This window comes from Heptranchias perlo, chromosome 35 (assembly GCF_035084215.1).
Source record: "Heptranchias perlo isolate sHepPer1 chromosome 35, sHepPer1.hap1, whole genome shotgun sequence".
NCBI classification, from domain to species: domain Eukaryota; kingdom Metazoa; phylum Chordata; class Chondrichthyes; order Hexanchiformes; family Hexanchidae; genus Heptranchias; species Heptranchias perlo.
In genome coordinates this window covers 23,290,448-23,316,638 of record NC_090359.1, presented here as the reverse complement: position 1 = coordinate 23,316,638, position 26,191 = coordinate 23,290,448, and the positions used below count along the sequence as shown (strand labels likewise).

Genomic DNA, 26,191 nt, shown 5'->3' with positions numbered 1-26,191 from the left:
CTCAGTCTTAAATGTCCTACCCCGTATCCTGAGACTGTGACCCCTCGTTCTGGACCCCCCCAGCCAGGGGAAACATCCTCCCTGCATCCAACCTGTCTAGCCCTGTCAGAATTTTATATGTTTCAATGAGATCCCCTCTCATTCTTTTAAACTCGAGTGAATACAGGCCGAGTCGACCCAATCTCTCCTCATATGACAGTCCTGCCATCCCAGGGATCAGTCTGGTGAACCTTCGCTGCACTCCTTCTATGGCAAGTATATCCTTTCTTAGGTAAGGAGACCAAAACTGCACACAATACTCCAGGTGTGATCTCACCAAGGCCCTGTATAACTGCAGTAAGACATCCTTGCTCCTGTACTCAAATCCTCTTGCAATGAAGGCCAACATACCATTTGCCTTCCTAACTGCTTGCTGCACCTGCATGTTTGCTTTCAGTGACTGGTGTACAAGGACACCCAGGTCCCTTTGTACATAAACACGTCCCAATCTATCACCATTTAAATAACACTCTGCCTTTCTGTTTTACCTTCCGAAGTGGATAACTTCACATTTATCCACATTATACTGCATCTGCCATGTATTTGCCCACTCACTCAACTTGTCTAAATCGCCTTGAAGCCTCTTTGCATCCTTCTCATAACTCACAATCCCACCTAGTTTTGTGTCGTCAGCAAACTTGGAAATATTACATTTGGTTCCCTCATCCAAATCATTGATATATATTGTGAATAGCTGGGGCACTCAACACACACCCACTCTCACACACTCAACACACACCCACTCTCACACACTCAACACACACCCACTCTCACACACTCAACACACACCCACTCTCACACACTCAACACACACCCACTCTCACACACTCAACACACACACACTCTCACACACTCAACACACACCCACTCTCACACACTCAACACACACCCACTCACACACACTCAACACACACCCACTCTCACACACTCAACACACACCCACTCTCACACACACATCAACTCACACTCACACTCACATCAACTCACACTCACACACTCAACACACATCCACTCACACTCACACACTCACATCAACTCACACACTCAACACACATCCACTCACACTCACACACACACATCCACTCACACTCACACACTCTCATCAACTCACACTCACACACTCAACACACACCCACTCTCACTCACACACACACCCACTCTCACTCACACACACACCCACTCACACACACTCACACTCACACTCACTCACACTCACTCACACTTACAGCTCCTCTCTCCAGGTCATTCTGCAGCCACTTATCCAGGTTCGTTCTCTGGCTCGTTCTTCCCTCTCCTATCAGCGTGACATAGATGTAGTTGTTTGTTCCTGAGTAATACGATGTGCCTGTAGCCACGGTAACCTTGTAGGTGAACATTTCCACACAGCGTGGAGAACGGCCCCTGTCTGCAGTAGAGGCAGCTCCAGAATGGTTCAGGACGACAGGCTGGGCGAGTGCACACACAGTCGGCACTGGATATTGTTACTGTGCAATGCTTCGATGGGCAGGGCTAGTAAGCATTGGACAAATCCCAGGCGTGAGCTGAACTGCGTACCTGTTGGTACAGGCAAAACTTTGTTCTGTGACATGAGACGCACAGGAAATCCAAGTGAAGTTACTTTGCAATCTCTTTATCTCTTCACAGCCCACCTGCGAGTGGAATTCTTCTCCCTTGCTGAAGGGAGAGCGAGTAAGAGGTACGTTAAGGGTCGTGATTCCAATACCAGGACTTGCAACGAGGAAATCCCACCCTCTGTGGTCATGAATTCCGTTGATTGGCATCAGGAAAATTACACCGAAAAGCTGCTGGATTGTTACCAAAAAAAAATAACTTGTTCATTAATTCCCTTCAGGGAAGGGAATTTGGCAACTCCTCCCCCGCAACCCCCAACTGGTCTGGCCACTATGAGACCCTACTGCATGGTTAACCCTTCATACCCCACGAAGTGGCTGAGCAAAGCCACTCAACCGAAGAAGGCCTTCTCAGGGGACAAGCACGAACTTTGCATCTAGTGTTAAACGGTAAGGGGGTCGCGGGAGGGGCAGTTCCGCAATCTCTGATTGGACCGAAGATTAACGTGATTTACCCACAATGCTCTCTCTCCGGCCGATGGACGCGCTGGATTGTGGGATCGGCCCTCATGTTTAAAAGGCCATCTGTTGGCCATATGTGTAGGTCGACAATTAACATTACCTTCATCACCGTTAGACTGAGCACTTTAGCCCTAGAAATTATGGGACGAATACTTCATGTGCTGCTGTGACGTTCCCCTATCTTGCTTCTTTTTTAATTCATTCTCAGAACGTGGGCGTCGCTGGCAAGGCGGCCATTTTTTTCACCCATCCCTAGTTGTCTTAAGAAGGTGGTGGTGGGCCTTTACTTGAACCACTGCAGCGCAGCGATTTGATAGAGCTGAGTGGCCACTTCAGAGGGCAGTTAAGAGTCAACCACGTCTTAACAGAAGCATTAACCCATTTATTGCCCTAGTGCTTGCAAAGTGTCCATGAGCTATTTTCGCCAACCGTCCTCCTTGGGCCTTTATGTTAAATACTGACCTGCGCCCTCTGTGAATTAAATTTGACAAACGTAACCCTTCAAGGGAGCTTAAATAAGTGATAACTATGAATCATTTCACACAACGTGCTTTCTGGTTGGGATCAGTCACACATTGGTATCACCCATACCTTTCGAGGGAGCCTACATGAAGGCCATGTCTCCCCACACTCAGGAGAGGGATTGGTCAGGACTCTTGTGAGAACCTTCCCAGCTCCTACACAGAATTACACTCAGATCCCCATTTGTTTTTTTTCATTCTTCCCCGAAATTTCATCAAGGAGCATGTTCGAGCATGAATCAGCATGCTATTCGGTAGGAATTAGCCGGGTGAATGGGTTTATGGAGCACAGGCGAGTTTGTCTTGGTCTCTCTGAGGAGCAGGGTCAGATTAAGAAGCGGTCACTGCAGTGACAGCAAGGGTCAAGATTTGGGCCGTGTTTCTTAACGACGACGATTTGCATTTATATAGCGCCTAAAACGTCCCGAGGCGCTTCACGTGAGCGTTAATCAAACAAAAATTTGACACCGAGCCATATTAGGACAGGCAAAGAGGTCAAGGGGCATCTCAAAGGAAGGGATAGAGGTGGAGAGGCGGAGAGGTGTGGGGAGGGGATTCCAGAGCTTAGGGCCTAGGCGGCTGAAGGCACGGCCGCCAATGGCGGGGAGGAGGGAGTAGGGGATGGACAAGAGGTCACAATTGGAGGAGCGCAGAGTTCTCGGAGGGTTATAGGGCCGGAGGAGGTTACAGAGATGGGGAGTGGGGGGGTGGGGCGAGGCCATGAAGGGATACATAGAACTGTATGTGAGAGATTAAAGATTAAAGAAAGCATGCTTTTTATGCTTGAATGCACTAGTTCCAAGAAAGTGCTGGGTTCAGTTAGGTGTGCTGACATTGAGGAATGTGCCTTATTTGGAAATCCAATTCAAAGGTATTATATCCTGTCCCAACATGCAGGGAATTGTAGGCCCTGTTTAAATGGCTGGGCCACTGACAGCAGTGGCTGGAGCTGCCGTACCTGCATCAAGCTCAGGCACACACTGTTGTTGGAGAGTCAGAGGACCTCAGCATTAACCTTCTGGCCTTCGAGACGCCCGGTCAGGCTCCCCACGAGGGCAGAAATATCAGATGGCGGCCTCCTCACACCAAGCATCGTCCGTTCTTTGGGCGCACGTGCGCCACCTAGTTTACTCCGCGGAACTGCAATTAGGGCCACTTCCGCAGCACAGGCTTAGGCTTGGGCTCACAAGCTGGAGCTGTGTAAGAGGGAGGGCCATGTTAACTCATCCGCCCAAAAACAGACAGCAAACTGGTATTCAAACCGCAGCCGTGGGCCTCGTGCGGCCTCGAGCACGACCGGTCAGGCCACTGAAGCTGAACTCGGCCCTCGTTTGCCCTCCTATCTCTTTCTTATTGCTTTGTCTTGTTTGGATCTCATGTCTGGAGGTTTCGGAGAGGGGTTGTTCAATCATTAGTGGGTAAATCCTAAATCAGAACCCCAAGATCTGTTAGTGTCAGCAACATGAGACATCTGGGAATTAATGGGGCTGAGATTTAAACCGTGTACATTTTACACATCTAGTAACCCACAAAGACTCCCTTGATACACCATCCAATAGCCCATGACTCCAGAGACTTGAGCCCATAATCCAGGCTGACACTCCAGTGCCAGTACTGAGGGAGTGCTGCACTGCCGGAGGGGCCGTCTGAGACGTTAAACCGAGGTCCCGTCTGCCCTCTCAGGTGGATGTAAAAGATCCCACGGCCACTATTTTGAAGAAGAGCCGGGGGAGTTCTCCCCGGTGTCCTGGGCCAATCAACATCACTAAAACAGATGATCTGGCCATTGCCATGTTGCTGTTTGTGGGATCTTGCTGTGCGCACATTGGCTGCCGTGTCTCCCTACATTACCAAAGTGACTACACTTCAAAAGTACTTCATTGGCTGTAAAGCGCCATGGGGACGTCCTGAGGTCGTGAAAGGTGCAATATAAATGTAAGTCCTTCTTTCATGAAGAGAGATAGCTTGGACTTTCCCCAGACTAGGTCCAGCTAGCTCCAGAGCGGCCGTAGAGCTGCTTTGAAACAAACCTGTTTCAGGAGTGTGACTCCCTCTGGTGTGTTAGTGCCTCCTTTTTTAGCACCCCACCTAGCGGGGAGCAGGTCCCATTAGGGCTGCCGGGCTCCGCCATTGACGCACAGGCCCGGAGTGAAATCTGGCAGGGGCCGGCTCTGCGCGTTTACTCGAGTTCAAACCAGCGGCCGCGGCCAAGGCGGGTTTGGGGGGGCCTGCGATGCTGTCAGTTCAAGTCCCACCCGCGGCAAACTGTGAGACTGAACTCAGTAAATCTGCAGGCCGACACGAGAAAGATGTGAGAGTGAAAGCCGCAGATCCAGCTGGTTCACTTATGTCAATCCAGGGAAGTGGCCTGCCATCACCGGCCTACACATTACTCCAGTCACACACCATCTAGATTTTTAAAAATTCTTTCTCGGGATGCGGGCGTCGCTGGCAAGGCCGGCATTTATTGCCCACCCCGAGTTGCCCCTTGAGAAGGTGGTGCTGGGCCTTCTTGAACCACACCGTGTGGTGAATGGTCTCCATATAAAGCGCGAGTTATCTCACCGGGGGAGAGCCGTAAAAATTAAATGGTTTCTTTACTTTGATTGTGAAACTTTTGCTTTAAGATGTGCTAAAGGAGTGGCAGCTTCTCTTGTTGACTCTTCTCTTTAAAATCCTTTAGTGCAGGAACAGAATTACACCAAGCTAGGCCCCATATTGAACTTTACGACATCTGCCTGACGGAACTATTGGCAGGGCGGCTGCACACCTCCACTAGCCAAGGTCACCCAAGCAGGAGGAAATGGATCGCGTTCCAGTCCCTTAAGGCCAACCCTTCTCACTTGTAGAGGGAATTGGTGCTGTCACAATGTTAGCCGTAGGAAGCAAAATCCTAAAACCCAGTGCTACCTTAAAAAGAGAGAGAAAGAGAGAGAGAGAGAGTCAGTCTCACCTTACAAGATTTAGCACCTTTCAAAGCAAAAAAGTTTCCCAATCAAAGTAAAGAAACCCACTTAATTTGTAGAATGTTCCGGAATGCGGGCAGTTTCTTTTTTTAAAATTTAACTCTCTCTTACTATTTACACAGTGTTTTGTTTCTCAGGGGCCGATTTTCGGAAGGCCGAGCAGGTGCGTTGGGGGCTCTTAAAATGGCGGAATCCCAGAGCGGATCCTCAGCGTGTTTCCCGTGCTGTGGGAAACGCTCCCAGTCGGAGCAGACGTGTTTCAGTCAGCAGCCAGTGGGAGATGCAAAGGATTGTTTTGACAGTTGGGGGGAATACCTCATTTATTGCACTTTGTCACTTCAGGCAAAGTTTTGTCTTTCCACTCAAAATTATTAATTTATACCCTAAACTCTGCTGTGCAAACACATTTACCTACTTTGCGGACCCCCTCAAACTCATACCGTCAAGATTGGGGGGGGGCACCATGGCTGCATTCATCACTTCATCCGAGGACGAGCAACATCACCAACCTCGCCAGGCACGCCGTCCACCTCCGCCACGTGGAGCTCCGCAACACAGTATTGCACCATAGGCCCCTGCACAAAATAGTCCTGCAACTACACACACACCCACTGTAGGGTGACCCAATGGGTGGCATCAAGTGTGGGTGTTCATGGTGAACCTCATGAAAGGGCCTTATTACACAAGCCAGTCAAGAATGGCCAAGACGTGGCAGTAGTGGTGACAATAATAATATTTAATGTGAGTTGAACAAAAATGAAATATAAATAAAAAACATGACAAACCGTCAAACACCCTTTGTGCTCACCAAACCTTGGCTTTATGCTTTCGACTACTCCTACGTGGTGCATCCCCTGTGGCTGCAGCAGAGGTAGTGGCTGGTTGCTCTTGTTCATGCCCTGACCGATTAGATGCTTTGGGCCGACGCCCTCTGGGTTTCGGTGCCCGTGACGGCCCCTCCAAAGACTGCTCCACCTGCACCTGTGCAGGGGCAGACTCAGCCACCTGGAGAGGAGGCAGCATTGTGGGTACTGGTTGTGAGGGGGGCAACGGGCGAGAAGTGGGAGTGCTTTGAGTGGCATCCCCACTTCCATGTCCCCTTTCGCCATCATCCCTCTCCTGGACCTGGCCCACATCACCTCTTACCATCCTGCTGGACGACAGTTTGGAGGACATGTGCGAACCTTGTAAGGCCAGTGCTAGAGTATCTACCTGCCTGTTTAAGGCAGCAGAAAGTTGTTCACCCTGAGTCCGAACGGCCGTTGTCAGGGCCTCAATGACTCATTGGTGAGCCATACCTGAAGCTCGATGGAGGCTAGCCTTCCCTCCATCGCAGACATTCCCGCACTTACCCACGATACTATCTCAGAGATGCCCTCACGTCCCTGTGACAGTATCCCGGAGATCTCCTCCTGTACCTGTGCCACCATTCCACTCGTGCAGGAGTTGGACTCCTCCATCCTCTGCGCCTCACAAATGCGTTGCTGCCCCTCGATCATTCTCCTTTTAAAGGATGGCCCCCAGGGTTCAGCATCTGTGTCCAGCTGAGCAGAGCCTGGAGAAGAGTGCTCCCACCGATGCGAACTCTCCACAGCTGCCCCTGCCACCAGTGTCTGCTCATGCTCACATGTGTGTGGTGACTCACCATGTGCGACCCCAACTAAGTGAGGACGGAGACCCACCGAGGTGTGAGTATCTGCGCTGGTGGATGGCTCCCTTAGATGTGACGGTGTCCCCTCAGAGGCCGGCAGGTCGTCTGAGGAATCGCCCTCCGCCGTCACAGCAGTCGCTGAAGGCCCTGTAAGAGAACAGAAGGCAATATTAAGCATGATGACAGATGTTGAGGTGCTGAAGATGGCAAGGCATGTTAACATCATTTGCTATTGTGAGTGCTGAATGTTAAAGTTCTGTCACCAGCCGTTTGTCGGGTGGCAGTCTCGGCGTCCCCGACGGACAGGCACTCGAGGGTGCGGCTTAGTTCCAGAGCCTCCTGCTCCGAGTCCGTGAGGACGACCAGATGTTGTGGCCACCCTCCGGTCTTCACCCTCTCCCGTGCATTCTGGGCTCTCTTCTCCTATAAGGGGAGAAAGTAGAGAGGCATGAGTGAGGGATGGTGACGTGGCCAACCGATGAATGCATTGGTTTGGGTGAGGCTGACCGTAAAAGAGATGCATCAGAGGGTGAGTATAAGACAGAGCCATGACATTGTATGAGGATTGGGTTGAGTGGTAGTGGTGGGATGAGTACTGGGGAGGTGAGTAAGTGCAGGTAAGTTGAGGATGAGGTTTGAGTGGGTGTGAGGAGTGATGATAGAGTAGTGTTGGCAGTGCAGAAGGAGTTGTGGGGTGGGGGCGATGATGTGGAAGACGGAGTGTAGGAGAATGAGTAAGTGTACTCACTTTGGCTGACCTAGTTAGGTCATTGAAACGTTTCCTGCACTGGATCCAGGTGCGGGAGACGTTGCTGCTGCTGCTGACCTCCTCTGCCACCTCGAGCCAGGCCTTCTTTGGGCAGAGGCAGGTCACTTCCTCCCGTCCACCGGAGAGAAGATCTCCCTCCTCCTCCTCAGCCCATCCAGTAAGACCTGGAGCGAGGCATCATTAAACCTGGGGGCAGCCTTTCCCCTGGGCTGCTCCATGGTGCTGTGTCGTTGTTCGCTGCAGGATCAGTCATTGGAGGAGTGCCCCTTTAAACAGGGCTCCTCCAGCTGACAGATGCGGGTGCGCAGTCCGCCCGCTGCGCAGGTTGACGACGGGAAGCCACGTTAAGTGGCTTCAATTTACCCGCGATTGGGTGGGGAACGGACGTATTTAACTGGGCGGGTTACCCACGCCAACCCGTCTCCATGGTAATATCGGGGCCTTAGTGCCGGATGTAACTCAGTGGGTAGCATGCTCTCTACTTGATGTCAGAAGGTTGTGGGTTCAAACCCCACTCCAGAGACTCCTACCACATAATTCAGGCTGACGCTCCCGGTGCAGTACCGAGGGAGTTCCGTCTTTCGGATGAGATGTTAAACCGAGGCCCTGTCCACCCTCTCAGGTGGGACGTAAAAGATCCCGCAGCTCGATTTGAAGAAGAGCAAGGGGAGTTGTCCTGGCCAACATTTGTCCCTCGATTGACACCTAAATAAACGATCTTGCCATTGCTGTTTGCGGGATCTTGCTGTGCGCAAATCGGCTGCCGGGCTTGCCCGCGTTACAACAGTGACAACACTTCGAAAGTACTTCGTTGGCTGTAAAGTGCTTTGGGACGTCCTGAGGTTGTGGTAGGCGCTATATAAATGCAAGCTCTTTCTTTCTTTTAATAATTTTCCACTGCGTCCTTAAGATGACCTGTTACATACTTTTGCTGTCTTCCTTTCAGGCAGGCAGCGGACTCTATTGCCCGTTATCTTCCTCGCTGTGACAGCACGATATTGTTTTGTTCCCTCCCCAACGCCTGATTGCATCTGTTAGTTTGTTCACCTTTCCAGGTGTGAGTGCTGAGCCAGGGTGATGATAATCTGCAGGGACAATCCATAGACAATCCTCTCCTCTCCCTCTCCTCTCCGCCCCCCCCCCCCCATCTCTCTCCTGTCCCTCTCTCTCCTCTCCCTATCCTCCATCTCCTCCTCTCCCTCTACCCCGCCTACTCCCCTCCCTCTTCCCTCACTCGCTCTCTCCCCTCTTGCTATCTGCTCCCACTTCTCACCCGTTGCACCCCTTTGGATTGGGTTGTAAGGGGAGCCAATCCCTGCTGACGGTCCCTGTGCTTTTGAACTTCTCCTCTCAGCTTAAAGCCCTGGATCCGCCAGCAACTGAAACTTGACCTCTCCGTCCTCGGCCTTCCCCGCTGTTCCAATGAAGCTCGAGGCAAGTTCGAGGGATGGCACCTCATCTTTCTACCGGGCTCTTTCAAGTCCCACTTTCTCTCCGGCAGTGGGTGCTGGCAATGTGGGATGGGTGTCTACCCGCATTTTCGGGGAATTTTGGGGGGGAGGGCAGGCGAGCAGCTTGATGTTCGGGGGGTGTGGTCCCCCAACCATCCCGCCCCCGCCACCGGGACACTTTATTGGTGGTGGGGTGGCCTGCGCTCCCTTGGTTTCCCAGGCCAGCTGGAGCCTGCTCCACTTTGCCGGGTTTTCATGCACCCCATTCTACTTCCTGATCCCCCTTTAGCCCTTCTCTACTCTCGGTGTCTTTTATTTCTTTGATTTCTCTCATTGTGCCTCCTTATGTCTCCTGCGCTGATCACTTCTGCCATTTAACCATTTCCTGATACCCGTCTTAGCACTTTTTAGGTCATTCTACTGTGCGTGTGTATGTGTGTGTGTGTGTGTGTGTGTGTGTAAGCACATTTTCCTGTGTGTGCGCGCTCGGGTGTGCGCGCCTGTGTGTGCGCTCGTGCGGGTGCGCGCGCATGTGTGTCCGCGCGCCTGTGATCGTTGTGTTTTTCTCCTCCCTTCCCCCTCTCCCTTGTCCTATTTCTTAAATGTTGTTTAAGAAATATCTTGCAGTTCTGAGGACGTGTCGATACTTGAAACATTAACTGACTCGTGTATTCTCGGCGGATGCTGCCTGACCTGCTGAGTGTCTCCAACGTGGCCTGTCTTTGTTCACTGGGACACCCGGTCTTTGCAGCTCTATATAAATGCAAGTTGTTGTCGTCGAATCTTCCGCCTTCGTTTCTGCTTTAGGCATCCTCCGACGGATGCTTCCTACGAGGAGGACAATGGCCAGGAAGCCCTCATGGTTGCGTCTGAGCTTTGTGATCTGCCCGACTCCTGGTGCAGACACCAGGGCATGGCTACCTGCCACGCTGTCTCCCAGCTACATATCACACCATTGGTTATAAAGTAGACCCCCCCACCCCAACCTCCCCACCATGTGGCATTGCTCGCAGTGTGTCAGAAGACACAACGGGACAGGATACAATGGAGCTACGACACCAAGGGAGAGTGTTGAAAGTCCTGCCTATGGCGCATGTTTCCTGCAAGTGTCACACTTGCTTCCTGTCATACTTTAGTTGGCTTAAGACACATGGAAACATCAAAGACGGAGAGTAGTCATAGAGTCATAGTCATAGAGTCATAGAGTCATAGAGTTATACAGCACGGATAGAGGCCCTTCGGCCCATCGTGTCCGCGCCGGCCATCAGCCCTGTCTACTCTAATCCCATATTCCAGCATTTGGTCCGTAGCCTTGTATGCTATGGCATTTCAAGTGCTCATCCAAATGCTTCTTGAATGTTGTGAGGGTTCCTGCCTCCACAACCCTTTCAGACAGTGAGTTCCAGACTCCAACCACCCTCTGGGTGAAAAAGTTCTTTCTCAAATCCCCTCTAAACCTCCCGCCTTTTACCTTGAATCTATGTCCCCTTGTTATAGAACCCTCAATGAAGGGAAAAAGCTCCTTAGTATCCATCCTATCTGTGCCCCTCATAATTTTGTACACCTCAATCATGTCCCCCCTCAGCCTCCTCTGCTCCAAGGAAAACAAACCCAATCTTCCCAGTCTCTCTTCATAGCTGAAGCGCTCCAGCCCTGGTAACATCCTGGTGAATCTCCTCTGCACCCTCTCCAAAGCGATCACATCCTTCCTGTAGTGTGGCGACCAGAACTGCACACAGTACTCCAGCTGTGGCCTAACCAGTGTTTAGTAGGAGGGAGAGAGAGAGAAAGAGAGAGAGAGCAAAGAGGGAGAGAGAGTTTTTTCATTGCACCAGTCTGGGCCTATTTCCCAGAAGCTGAAAGACAGTTTACAAAGTAAGGGAGCTGGCTGATGCAGATAAAGGTTATTTTTGTCTGCCCAGCTTCGGGTGCTATCCAACACTTCCGTAGCACTAGTAGAACCATCCTAGCATCTGTGAGCGGGCTGTTTCTTACACTCTGTGCACAGATAGAGGTGGCCAAAACAGCAAATAAATTCTCGTTTTGTTGCCAAACTGTGGGCATGTTCACCTACAAAGTTACCATCTCTACCGGAACAGCTGAGTACGCAGGAACGACTAGTTACGTGAGCTGTACCCTGGTAGGAGAGTGTGGGGAGCGCTGCAAGATTAACTTGTCCAAATGGCTACACCAAAACCTGCAAAGGGGAGCTGTGAGTATAAACCGTATGAAAACTGCCCATTTTTAGATGTCCTGAGGTCGTGAAAGGCGCTATATGAATGCAAGTCTTTCTTTATAGACTGCAATTACTTTTTTGTTCAGAAGCCTAGCTGAAGGGACAAGACCCGCTCAGGAAGCAGTAGGTTTTTTTTTAATTTCTTCTCGAGATGTGGGTGACACTGGGCAAGGTTGGCATTTATCGCCCATCCCTAGTTGCCCTGAGAAGGTGGTGGTGGTGAGCCTTCTCCTTGAAATACTGCCGTCCTTGGGGTGATAGAGCACCCACAGTGCTGTTGGGAAGGGAATTCCAGGATTTGGACCCAGCGACAGGGAGGGAACGGCCGATATATGTCCGAGTCGGGATGGTGTGTTGCTTGGAGGGGAACTTGGAGGTGATGGTGATCCACCGACATCAAGAATCAGAGGACTATCGAAGACTGTATGGGGCCATTGAATGATTCTCTAGGACAGATTAGAAGGGACTCTTAGGGTATGACAGAGATGTTAATTGAGTACTTTGTATTAGTCTTTACTCCAGAAGAGGAAGCCCAACTAAGAGCAATGAGTTATGCTGTTAACAGTAAAATGATTAATATTAAAATAAACGAGAACTCCATCTAAGTCAGAATGAGGAACCTTAAAACAGATCGGGCTGTGTAAGGGGTTTTGTTTCCGGGGCTCATTGTAGGTCAGCCAGTTATGTTAACCTGAGCTGCCCTGCCCGCTGTGCAGTTTCAAATCGCTTTCCCCTTCCTGATTCTGAGCTCAGGACTTATCGAGCAGCAATAAGGACAGGCGAACAGACCAGTGGATTGGTGCAAGGAAAACCAATGTTTATTAATAAGAAAACTAAAACTACAAGGTAAACAGTATTATACAGAAGATAAAAGGAATCGCTATGGATGCAATACAGTCTTACACTTAACGGGGTGGAAGAAACGGACACATCGAGGGAAAATTCTAAAATCACAATTTTAGCAATACCCCTTTAACTCCCACCCTTACACCTCGCTAGGTTGTCTTGTGGCGGCCAGAAAAAAAAAATAATGCTCACCGTGAAACAGATGAAAAGGCCTGGCCCCTGTGTCCTGCTGCTGCCTTCGACATGTGGTTGCGATGTTTACTGGACGGCCTTCCTTCTTGGTTGCTAGCAGGCAAGCAGGACACCGGACTGAGGCGAAGAGAGAAAGAGAGAGAGAGTTCTGGGATGCCCCCAGTTATACCCTCCCGGTAATGGGTTAATTTTGCGCCTCATCAGTTTGCTCCAATGTCCGATTTGGGCGTGAAAACGTGAGACAGAAGGGGGTCCCGATCTTGGCCCATTTACATTAATGGCCGGTACCTGTACTGATCTGTCCCATAACTGCTTTCCATTGTTCCGAATGTTCCTTAATGGGCTACCTTTAGTCCTGGGATTACTCCTGCTCGAATTTTGATGTGTAGACCGGCAACGTTGATGGCTTGCCTCAGGGCGTAAATGCAACTGCATTGTTCAAAGATCCCTGTCTGAAACACGGAGCCTGCCAAGCTGTCAGAGAATCCAATTTCAAATGCTGCAGGCCTTTGGCCATGTGTCTGACCACAGCCATTTTGAAAGACCCTGGATTTTTTAAAACACAGTCACACCAGGGTTTCTTTAATAAATCTTCGGCGGGGGGGGGGACATGTGAAATTTTGCGAATCCCTTCAGCTGCCAGCCCAGGTGACATCTGACGCACCTATTTCAGACAACTGTGATTCCTGCTATTAAGCCAACCAGTCGTTTCATCCCAGCTGTTTCTGGGTCATGCATGTAAGCTACGTAAGGGTAGGGCTAGGCTAGATGTTTAGACAGTTCTTCTTCTCCCAGGGGACGGTACACCAATGGAACAAGTTACCAGCTCATGTGGTGAGTACAGACTCTCTACGTGCCTTCAAGGGAGTGTTGGACCAGTTCCTGATTGGGAAGATGTTTGCACCTTATAAAATACCAAGTGCAATGTCCCAGGTTTTTTTTCCCCTGATCGGCCTTTGGTTTACTTTCCTGGGGTTTTTTTTGGCTCTCCTGGGAGATTACATGACTGACGTTGGGGCAGCTGGGTGTACGTGCTGGTGGGAATGGGTGCCTAATCATGATGCTTCAGGCTTGGTGGTTCTGTGGGCCTTTTCTTGCCCCATCCATTTCGTACATTTGGGTGTAGGTTAGTCGACTGTCCCTGTGTGTGTACTTGTATATTTATAGGGTTTTGGCCGGGGCTCAGTGGGTAGCACTCTTGCCTCTGAGTCGTGGGTTCAAGTCCCACTCCAGAGACTTGAACATAATCCAGGCCAACACGCCCAGTGCCAGTGCTGAGGGAGTGCTACACTGTCGAAGATACCGACTTTCGGATGAGACGTTAAACTGAGGTTCCGTCTGCCCTCTCAGGTGGATGTAAAAGATCCCACGGCACTAGTTTGAAGAAGAGCAGAGGAGTTGCCCTGGTCAATATTTATCCCTCAACCAACATCACTAAAAAACATTAACTGGTCATTATCACGTTGCTGTTTGTGGGATCTTGCTGTGTGTAAATTGGCTGCTACATTTCCTTACATTACAACAGTGATGACACTTCAAAAATACTTCATTGCCTGTAAAGCACTTTGAGAGGTTGTGAAAGGCGCTATATAAATGCAAGTTCTTTCTTTTAGAGATGGACCCCATACCCACTTTGAGATGAATTTTAACCTAACCAGCCCGGGATAGGGAGGGCTACCCATTTTACACCCCGCCCGATAGACTCCCCACTGAAGCTAATGATGGCTGACCTGATCCCGACAGCCAGGAAGATTTGGTTAAAATCACCCCCTTTGGTCGTGTTTCGCACCGTTAAGCTCCCTGGCTGCCAAATGTACAATAAGGTGAATTTTCCAATTGTGCATTCACCCGCTGGGAGCCTCCTTACGCGTTCCAGGAGGGCAAGTCCCCGGCCCCCTGGAGGGGGCGTAAATCAGCCACGGCACAGGCATTGGGCGAAGAGTTGGACAGGTTGGGCCAGGGAGGCTTCTCAAAGAGAGGATTAGGGAGAGGATCCCAGAGAGCAGGGCTGGGAAGGCAGGGCAGAGGGAGAGGGGACGCACGGCTGTCCAGGGTAGAGGGTGGAATGAAGCTGTGGAGGAATTTGTAAACGGGGAGATGAATGTTGCGTTGACGCTGGGGAGCCAGTGGAAGGCAGCAAGGGCCAGGGCTGACAGATGAATGAATTTTCTTGATCCTCTCGCCTCAGCATGAGCCAGGGAACTGGATAGATGTTTGGCAGAGAAAGTGACTGAGGGTCTGAGAGATGCGATAGTGGATGGGACTTTTAAAATTCAGAGCGTGGTCAGTGGGATACAACAGAGTCTTTTGGTCCTTTACAATCTTACGTTTCAAGCATGGTGTGTGAAGGGTAACTCCCAAAGGCAGGGAAGAGAAACAGGACAGTATTTTCTGCACTGCTACAATCACCTTCCCTCTCTGCTGGCTCGGCCTTTCACCGGGCCCCTAAAAACAGCAAGGGTTTTAATGGGCTTCTTCCATGCTCAATGTCAAGGTGATACCTCAGGCGGTTTATCTTGACGAGCCAGTAGCGGAATAAAAAAGGAAGTTGGAAGCAGGGGGAGGGAGAAAAGAGGATAGAGCAAAATCAAGAAAGTGAGAAACAATGAAAGAGACACAAAGGTGGAGGGGGAGAAATAGAAAAGTTGAGGAGAGAATATTTTCATCTCTGTTCACACGAGAGGTCCAGCGAGCTCCGTCTTTTCAATGTTTGCTCACATTGCTGCGGGATTTGGGCAGCAGACCACCAATGTGGACATCTAAGACGCAACACAGAGCTCAGCACACTGAGGTCCTGCTGCCTGGGCACTTCTTCCTGTAGTTACCAGAAGATGTGGCTCGGTCCCTGAATAGCAAGTGATACGGGGTGGCTGCACCAGCGCTGAGACAGCAGCAAACTCAGGCTAAGGTGCAGCCAGTCGGCCCCTGTGAGCCGTGTGACGGACGCGGCTTTGAACTGGTGTCAGCTGTGGCTCAGTGGGTAGAAGGTCCTGGTGTTCGAGCCCCACTCCAGAGACACCAGCACATAATCCAGGCTGAAACTCCGGTGCAGCACGTGCACCGTCGGAGGTGCCGTCTTTTGGATGAGACGTTAAACCGAGGCCCCGTCTGCCTACTGAGGTGGACGTAAAACATCCCATTTGAAGAAGAGCAGGGGAGTTCTCCCTGCCAATATTTATCCCTCGACCAACGTCACTAAAAACTGGTCAATATCACGTTGCTATTTGTGGGATCCTGCTGTGTGCAAATTGGCTGATGGAATGCTTGCTTGCTCTAAAAGCCCTCTGCAAAATAAAAAATTTGGGCAGCCTCAATCTAGTGTCTAATAGGCATCGGGCCACAGCACAAAACTGCCCCTAGATCTGCATCAATTGGCAACCTCACATACAAATGCCACATGAATGGCGAGTGTGAACAGCAGAGAACCAGCACACTGGTGCAGTAGAGGGTGAGTTACTTGCTACAGAAGAGTAGAAAGCTTGATAGGCGGGGCTGTGCCCTATCTGATCTGGGAGTACGATGCCGAGACTGGGTGCCCAAAGTTGAAACATGTCAAGGGGAGATTTGATAGAGGTGTTCAAAATTATGAGGGGTTTTGATAAGAGTAGAGAGGGAGAAACTGTTTCCAGTGGCAGGAGGGTCGGTAACCAGAGGACACAGATTTAAGATAATCAGAAAAAGAACCGGGGGGGAATAAGAATTTTTTTTTACGCAGCGACTTGTTACGATCTGGAATGCACTGCCTGAAAGGGCGGTGGAAGCAGATTCAATAGTAACTTTCAAAAGGGAATTGGATAAATACTTGAAGGGGAAAAATTTGCAGGGGGAAAGAGCAGGAGAGAGGAACTAATTGAACAGCTCTTTCGAAGAGCCGGCACAGGCATGATGGGTCGAATGGCCTCATTCTGTGCTTTATGATTCTATGTTGTAGTCCCCAGTATGAATATCCTTCATCTTGATGAGTATATGTGACACGTACACACGCAACTAGATGGGAATGAATTGTTCCCTTTTACTCGATGTGTACTGAACATATACAGGAGTTGATAGACAAACAATAGCCGTGTACTATTAGACAGGAATCAATGATTGATTCCTTTTTATTCTGCATGTACTCACTTCCCTTTTACCCTCCTTGCTTTAAATGTTACATTCTAACCCCTGGCCTAATTTAATTTCCAGTTTGATCAGTATGACATCACCAGTGACAAGGACCTTGGGACCATTTGCTTTGTGGAGCTGAAAGTGACTCGATTCTTGGTACCAGACTACTGGTTCTGCAACTCAGTGACGGTGGAGACCCCCTCAGGGCAAACATTCCACTTCCCCTGTTACAGGTGGCTCGACGACTGCACCATACGCCTCCGGGAAGGAACAGGTGAGATGTTAAAGTCAAGGATCATTACGAGGGGCAAGGTTGGTAAAGGAGATGCAGGCAAATGGCGAAAGATTTCAAATCCCAGAGGACACGTACTATATCCACTAGTTATGAGTGGGAAGGGAGGTAAGGAGGAAAACTTTTCATCTGGAGAATAGAGTTACCAGGGAAGGGCATTAAATCAGACAATGTAAAGGGTTTAAAAAGGCAATTAGATGTATTTCTCAGAAGGGATTGAAGGATATGGTGAAAGGTGGGTAGGTGGAATTAAAGGATATGTTGAGAAGGTGGGTGGGTGGAATTGAGGGATCTGTTGGGACAGTGGGTAGGTGGGGTTGAAGGATATGTTGAGAAGGTGGGTAGGTGGGGTTGAAGGATATGTTGAGAAGGTGGGTAGGTGGGGTTTAGGGATCTGTTGGGACGATGGGTAGGTGGGATTGAGGAATAAGGTGAGAAGGTGAGTGGGTGGAATTGAGGGATATGGTGAGAAGGTGAGTGGGTGGAATTGAGGGGTCTGTTGGGACAGTGGGTAGGTGGGGTTGAGGGATATGTTGAGAAGGTGGGTAGGTGGGGTTTAGGGATCTGTTGGGACGATGGGTAGGTGGGATTGAGGAATAAGGTGAGAAGGTGAGTGGGTGGAATTGAGGGATATGGTGAGAAGGTGAGTGGGTGGAATTGAGGGGTCTGTTGGGACAGTGGGTAGGTGGAATTGAGGGATATGTTGAGAAGGTGGGTAGGTGGGGAAGAGGGATATGATGAGAAGGTGGGTGGGTGGGGTTAATGGATAAGGTGAGAAGGTGGGGTTGAGGGATATGGTGAGAAGGTGGGTAGGTGGGGTGGAGGGATATAGTGAGAAGGTGGGTGGGTGGGATTGAGAGATAAGGTTAAAAAGGTGGGTAGAAGGGGTTGAGGGATGAGATGAGATGGTAGGATTGAGGAATATAGTGAGAAGGTGGGTAGGTTGGATTGAAGAATGTGTGGAGAAGGTGAGTAGGTAGGATTGTGTGATAAGGTGAGAAGGTGGGTAGGTGGAATTGAGGGATACATAAGAACGTACAAAAAAGGATAGGAAAAGACCGGCTGGTCCTTCAAGCCTGTCCCGTCACACATGGTGCAACCTGCTCACAACATTAAATCCATTCCATCCCACCCCACCCCACTGTGCAGCCATGCAATCTCCTGGGAGAGGCAAAAAAAGAGGTAAAAATGCTTAGAACAAATTAGGAAAAACCACATGGGTACAATCCCAGACCTAAGTGAGCAACTAAATATATGAGCCAGTGGCTTGTATAACATAGCCCCCATTTCTTTAAGCATCCTAGGGTGAATACCATCAGCCCAATCAGCTTTAAGAGCTTTAATTCTAGCAATGACTATATCTGCGTCCACTTTCACACATTTCAACTCTATGCTGCAGCATTGGTAACTCAGCAGAGAAGAAATTATCAAGTGTTACCAAAAGCTTGGACAAAGAGGTGGGTTTTAAGATGGGTTATGAAGGAGGAGAAGGAGGTGGGGAGACAGAGGAGTTTAGGGAGGGAATTCCAGACCGTGGGGTCCAGGCAACTGAAGGAACTTTCAGCTTGACAGGGTAGATGCTGAGAGGCTGTTTCCCCTGGATGAAGAGTCTAGAACTACTAGAACTAGGGGTCGGTCATTTAGGACCAAGATGAGGAAAAATGTCTTCACTCTGAGCGTTGTGAATCTTTGGAATTCTCTGCCCCAGAGGGTTGTGAGTGCTCAGTTGTTGAGTATATTCAAGACTGAGATCGATAGATTTTTGGACACTAAGGGAATCAAGGGACATGGGGATAGGGTGGGAAAGTGGAGTTGAGGTAGACGATGAGCCATGATCTTATTGAATGGCGGACAAGGCTTGAGTGGCCGTTTGGCCTACTCCTGCTCCTATTTCTTATGTTCTTAACTTTCACCAATGGTGGGGTAAAGGGAGGAGTGGAATGCCCAAGAGGCTGGAGTCAGAGAAATAGAAAGCCCAATGGAGGTTGGGGGACTAGGAGCCAATGTAGGTCAGCAAGGACAGGCATCATGGGGGAGCAGAACATGATGTGGGATAGAATACGTGCAGCAGAGGTTTGGATGAGTTGGTTGGTGGAGGATGGATGATGGGAGGCCGTCCAGGAGAGAACTGGAGTATTAGAGTCTGGAGGTGACATTGGCACAGATGAAGGTTTCAACGAGAGTTGAATTGAGGTAGGGGCAGAGGTGGACAATATTATGGAGGTGGAAATAGGTGGTCTTTGTGATGGAGAGAATATAGGGCCAGAAACGTAGCTCGAGGTCAAACAGGATGCGTCACATAAAATGAATTGCTTTGAACTCCAGTGACTATTGTTTTGTAAATGTAAGGAATCTTACAACACCAGGTTAATTCCTTCAATTCCTTTGATTGCCTTGATAACGGGCAGTTGGAAAGATTATCTGTAATCACCAGGCATTGTTCTCTGTCTATATATGCGGTAACTTTCAAGGAATCCCACACACACCTGACGAAGGAGAAAGCCTCCGAAAGCTTGTGATTTTCAAAACTGTTGGACTATAACCTGGTGTTGTAAGATTCCTTACATTTGTACACCCCAGTCCATCACCGGCATCTCCACATCATGGCTACTATTGTTTTGTAGACAAATATGATAGCCAGTTTGCACACAGCAAGACCCCACAAACAGCAATGAGATAAATGATCAGGTAACCTGTTTTGAGTGTTGGTGGTTGAAGAATGTTGGCCAAGACACCGGGAGAATTCCCCTCTCCAAATAGTGCCGTGGGATCTTTAACAACCAGCTGAGCAGGCAAACAAACTTTAACATCTCACCCAGAAGGGCAGCACCTCTGACAATGCTGCGCTCCCTTAGGGAGTCAGCCTACATGATATGCTGAAGGCCTGGAGTGGGGCCTGAACACACAAACTTCTGACTCAGACGTGAGATTACTACCATCTCAGCAAGTTGACATTGGTGCAATATTTCAAGTCTAGGGATGGTAAAAGACATCCAGGGTTCCAATCTGAAAACAGGATTACATTCCAGCCTGTAGATCACTGCTGGATAACCATTATTCTACATATAAACCATCTGAACCACTTGATTAGATTCCAGCCTCTAACTCACTCCTATGTATCCCAAGCAAACCCCTCAATTATAGTCCAGCCTGTAACTTACTCCCTGGTATCCCATCCATCCCTCAGTTATATTCCAGCCTGTAACACGCCCTTGTTTTCTAACCAACCCCTTGATTAGATTCCACCCAGTTACTCCCATGTATCTCTTATTCTCTATTTAACACCAGAATGTTCCTTTGCAGCTAAGAGAGTCTGTGATGACAAGTTGCCTATATTTCAGTCCCATCGACAGGAAGAACTGCAGGAGAGACAGAAGCTCTACAGGTAATCCCCAGATATCTCAGCTTTATTTACAGAGGGGCTCAGAGTCACCCATCTACCGGCTAACTTTCTGACCTTGTGACCACATGACAAAGCTATGGATTGTGATTGCCCAAGGGGATTGTCCTAATATCTCCGTATGTGGCTCGGTGTCAAGTTTTGTCAGATAACGCTCCTGTGAAGCACCTTGTGATGCTTTACGACGTTAAAGGCGCTATATAAATGCGGACTCTAAAAATGAGGCAACGTTTGGTGCAGTTCCATCCCTTAGTCCACCTGGCTCTTCCTCAGGATCCCCAATCTGTGGAATTCCTTCCCTCCATCAGTCCCTCATTCCTTCTACAATCAATAGGCTTCTTCGACCCGAGTTTGGTGTCACCCAGCCAGGACATCCTGACCCACCTCACCTTCTGTCCTACTTTTTCCAACTTTGATGGTGTCCTACACTCTGGGTCCCGGCCCTTAACCTGGGCTTCTCAATTTTAAAAAAAAATGAACCGGGAATGGGTTAATCAATCCTGTGAATATGGAGTTGCCCCATGGCGATGCAGTACAATCAAACACTGATCATGATCGCTGGTTGAGAGCATCCCCCAACATCAGAGAAGGCCATTTGAGACTTGTCAACAGTTCACAATGGGATTGTGGATGGAATGCACTCTGTGGTGTGATAAAGAGTGACCCAGACCAGAACAGTCCCATCCTCGATCCGTGTTTTGGACTGAGTTAACTGATCTCACCCATGGCAGAGGTAGGGTGGGATCTACAATTGGCTGCAGTGCCCTAGGCTAAGGGAGGGGAGTAGGAAAAAAAATCAGTCGGGCTTCTCATTCCTGATCCCTTTCCTATGCCAGTGGATCCTGCAGGAATGTGTCTAAGATGCAGATGTCAGGTTCAGCAGCAACAACTTGCATTTATATAGCGCCTGTAACGTCGTAAAGCATCCCAAGGCGCTTCACGGGAGTGTTATCTGACAAAAATTGATAGGAGATATTAGGAGAGGTGACCAAAAGCTTGGTCAAAGAGGTGGGTTTTAAGGAGCGTCTTAAAGGAGGAGGGAGAGGTAGAGAGGCGGAGAGGTTTTGGGAGGGAATTCCAGAGTTTGAGGCTTAAACAGCTGAAGGCACGGCCGCCAATATTGGGGGAGGGGGGGGGCGAAGGAAATCGGAGATGCATAAGAAGCCAGAATTGGAGGAACGCAGAGTTCTTGGAGGGTTGTAGGGCTGGAGGAGGTTACAGAGATAGGGATGGGGGAGGCCACGGAGGGATTTGAACACAAGGATGAGAATTTTAAAATCGAGGTATTGCTGGACTGGGAGCCCATGTAGGTCAGCGAGCACAGGGGTGATGGGTGAACGGGACTTGGTGCGAGTCAAGATACGGGCAAGAGAGCTTTGGATGAGCCCAAGTTTATGGAGGATGGAAGATGGGAGGCCAGCCAGGAGAGCATTGGAATAGTTGAGTCTGGCGGTAACACAGGCATGGATGAGGGTTTCAGCAGCAGATGGGCTGAGGCAGGGGCGGAGACGGGTGATATTACGGAGATGGAAGTAGGCTGTCTTGGTAATGGAGAGGATATGTGGTCAGAAGCTCATCTCAGGGTCAAATTGGTTCACCCTCGGCTGTAATACCCCTCCTTAGATGATTGAATGGGCTGCCAACAAGTCACAATCAAGGCTCACACATAGTTCTGTACCCTCATACCTCTGGGAAGATCCGAACATTTAAATACCCTTTCCCTCAACACTTGAGGGTGGTTTTCGGTAGCCCTGTTTTGATCGTCCAGATGAGGACAGCAGACATCCCGTGTGGTCTCTTTCTCACATTTTGAGGGGGAAATGTCCAACTTAATTGCCACCAGAAGGTCTAAGATCCCTGAAAGCACTGGGACATAGGTACAGTAGCCTAGTGGTCATGGTACTGGATGTACCAACTAACCAGAAATTGTGATTTCAAATACCGCCATTGGAAGTCATGAATTCAATAAATCTGGTAATATGCAGGCTGGCACAAGAAAAAATCATGAAAGTTATTGAATTATATAGAAATTACAGCGAAAACAGACTGTTCGGCCCATCTATTCTGTGTTGGCGTTTATCCTCCACCTGAGCAGTATTCTTAATCCCATATACCTGCCCTGTTCCTCTATCCCTTTATCCCCCAACTGGCTCACTAACATCCTTAAGGGAAAAGACCACAACCCCTACCCGGTCTGGCTTACGTGTGTGTGGTTGATTCTTAATGGCCTAGGGCAACTAGGGATCATAGAATCATAGAAAGATTACAGCATCGAAGGAGGCCTGTCGGCCCATCGAGTCCGTGCCGGCTCTATGCAAGAGCAATCCAGTTAGTCCCACTCCCTCGCCCTATCCCTGTAGCCCAGCAAATTTTTTCCTTTCAAGTACTTATCCAGTTCACTTTTGAAGGCCATGATTGAATCTGCCTCCACCACCGCCCTCGGGCAGTGCGTTCCAGATCCTAATCACTCACTGCATAAAAAGGTTTTTCCTCGTGTCACCTTTGGTTTTGTTGCCGATCACCTTAAATCTATGTCCTCTGGTTTTTGACCCTTCCGCCAACGGGAACAGTTTCTCTCTATCTATTCTGTCTGGACCCTTCATGATTTTGAATACCTCGATCAAATCTCCTCTCAACCTTCTCTGTTCCAAGGAGAACAACCCCAGCTTCTCCAGTCTATCCACATAACTAAAGTCCCTCATCCCTGGAATCATTCTACTAAATCTTTTCTCTCTCTTTTCTCACCCTCTCTAAGGCCTTCACATCTTTCCTAAAGTGCGGTGCCCAGAACTGGACACAATACTCTAGTTGTGGTCGAACCAGTGTTTTATAAAGGTTCAACATAACTTCCTTGTTTTTCCACTCTATGCTTCTATTTATAAATGATGTGGAGATGCCGGTGATGGACTGGGGTTGACAATTGTAAACAATTTTACAACACCAAGTTATAGTCCAACAAATTTATTTTAAATTCCACAAGCTTTCGGAAGCTTCCTCCTTCGTCAGGTGACTCCACACTGTTCACCTGACGAAGGAGGAAGCCTCCGAAAGCTTGTGGAATTTAAAATAAATTTGTTGGACTATAACTTGGTGTTGTAAAATTGTTTACAATTCTATTTATAAAGCCCAGGATCCCACATGCTTTTTAACCACTTTCTCAACTTGCCTTGCCTTCAACGATTTGTGCACATACACCCCCAGATCTCTCTGTTCCTGTACCCCATTTAGAATTGTGCCCTCTAGTTTATATTGCCTCTCCTCGTTCTTCCTAACCAAATGTATCACTTCGCATTTTTCTGCGTTAAATTTCATCTGCCATATGATGGGTGATAAATATTGCCAATTTTTTTTGGGACTGTTTAAGATGCAATCTGTACCTACTCCTGATCCAGTTGAAAGATTTTTCTTGACAGACCAGTTCCTGGCTCTGTCTATGCCTTGTGATCTAACGATGCTTCTCTTTGTGTTCCAGGTGGAAGGTTTGGGGCCCCAATGCCCCGAGGTGTATTGATGCTGAGACGGAGGATGATCTCCCTATGGACATGAGGTTCAGTTGTGAGAAACAACGAGATTTTGAAGGTTCCCTACAATTGGCGTAAGTATCACACTGAAAGCCATAAGGCCCCATAGTAGTCAGGTAACAACTGATCTGCCAGGGTGAATCTCAGTCTAGTATTGGAATCTTCATTCATTAAGACAAGGCTTAGCCCTCGTAACAATATTCTCTGTACTCACTCGGGCAGGGCCTCATCCTGATACCAAGAAATATATCTATTTTGACTCTCTTGAGCAGAGTGACTGTTTCAAAGTCAAATTCAAGTGCTGCAGCAGTTAATTAGCCATTATTGAATCTGCTTCATGAAAATGTGCAATCCTACCAGACCACAGGCCTGGTTTATTTAAAAGTATATTTTAAAATACCAGATCAGGTACAATGAAAGCAAATGCAACAACCAACTGTCGAATCTACATGAAGTCTTCAGGATGTCTGAACAGATGACAATACATCACCCATTTTCCCTCTCAATATCTAGGGCCAAAGGGAAAAGACACAGAGGCAATCTCAGTCACATATTGGGAGATTATATTCTGCTAACATTAGAACTTTTTGGAACAGGAGATGGCTAGACCCACACTTCTCATTGATCATCCCCACCTACCCGCTTTCTTCACCTGATCCCTCAACCCCACCTACCCAACTTCTCGCCTTATCCCTCAACCCCAACTATCTACCTTCTCGTCAGACCCCTCAACCTTACCTACCCACCTTCTCACCATGTCCTTGAATCCCACCTACCTACTTTTTCATCATATCCCCTCAATCCTACTACTCGCCTTCTCACCTTATTCCTCAACCCCACTTTTCACCTTATCTGTTAACCCCACCTTCTCATGAAACCTCTCACCGCCGCCTACTCACCTTATCTCTCAATCCCATCTACCCACCTGACATATTCCTCAACCCCACCTTCTCACCATATCCCTCAATCCCACCTACCCACCTTCTCACCATATTCTTCAATCCCACCTACCCACCTTCTCACCATATCCCTGAACCCTACCTACCCACCTTCTCACCATATCCCTGAACCCTACCTACCCACCTTCTCACCATATCCCCGAACCCTACCTACCCACCTTCTCACCATATTCTTCAATCCCACCTACCCACCTTCTCACCATATCCCTCAATCCCACCAACCCAAATTCTCACCATATCCCTCAATCTCTTCTCTTTCCAAAAGCATATCCAACTGCCTCCAGACACCATTTATACTGTCCACTTCAATTACCTTTCCTGGTAACTTATTCCACAATTCTATTACCATTTGTGCAAATACAAGTTCCCCCCTATTTCTCTTCTTACTTCTCATTTGTATCTTGGTGAAGAATTTTACTGGAACAACTTTGGTAATATCCTTTGTAATCTTGGAAGCTTCAATTGATTCACCTTGAAAACTCTTTACCAAAGAAAACAAACCCGACTTCCTTAACCTTTCCTCATAATGTCAGTTAAAGAGCTGAATTCCAGAGGTGAGGTGAGAGTGACTGCCCTTGACATCAACGCAGCATTTGACCGAGTGTGGCACCAAGGAGCCCTAGTAAAATTGAAGTCAATGGGAATCAGGGGGAAAACTCTCCAGTGGCTGGAGTCATACCTAGCACAAAGGAAGATGGTAGCGGTTGTTGGAAGCCAATCATCTCAGCCCCAGGACATTGCTGCAGGAGTTCCTTAGGGCAGTGTCCTAGGTCCAACCATCTTCAACTGCTTCATCAATGACCTTCCCTCCATCATAAGGTCAGAAATGGGGATGTTCGCTGATGATTGCACAGTGTTCATTTCCATTCGCAACTCCTCAGATAATGAAGCAGTCCGTGCCGGCATACAGCAAGAGCTGGACAACATTCAGGCTTGGGCTCATAAGTGGCAAGTAACATTCGCGCCAGACAAGTCCCCAGCAATGATCATCTCCAACAAGAGAGAGTCTAACCGCCTCCCCTTGATATTCAACGGCATTACCATCACCGAATCCCCACACCATCAACATCCATGGGGTCATCATTGACCAGAAACTTAACTGGACCAGCCACATAAATGCTGTGGCTATGAGAGCAGGTCAGAGGCTGGGT

At 48.9% G+C, this 26,191-nt stretch overlaps 2 protein-coding genes across 3 annotated transcripts in view; one reads left to right on the top strand and one right to left on the bottom strand.

Moving 5' to 3' along the window:
• The window catches only part of alox12 (arachidonate 12-lipoxygenase), a 43,042-nt gene extending 41,477 nt beyond the window's left edge, over positions 1-1,565 (bottom strand). Inside the window, exon 1 of the mRNA XM_067972134.1 lies at positions 1,266-1,565. Coding sequence (XP_067828235.1) covers positions 1,266-1,415 — 150 coding nt within the window. The 5' untranslated portion in view covers positions 1,416-1,565. The remainder of the gene's footprint in view (positions 1-1,265) is intronic.
• A 9,885-nt stretch (positions 1,566-11,450) lies between these two features.
• The window catches only part of LOC137302453 (polyunsaturated fatty acid 5-lipoxygenase-like), a 41,093-nt gene continuing 26,352 nt past the window's right edge, over positions 11,451-26,191 (top strand). For both annotated transcript variants that reach the window (XM_067972136.1, XM_067972135.1), the window contains exons 1-4: positions 11,451-11,702; positions 16,947-17,142; positions 20,464-20,545; positions 24,033-24,155. In XM_067972136.1, the coding sequence (XP_067828237.1) occupies positions 11,553-11,702; positions 16,947-17,142; positions 20,464-20,545; positions 24,033-24,155 (551 nt within the window). In that variant the 5' untranslated portion in view covers positions 11,451-11,552. The remainder of the gene's footprint in view (positions 11,703-16,946; positions 17,143-20,463; positions 20,546-24,032; positions 24,156-26,191) is intronic.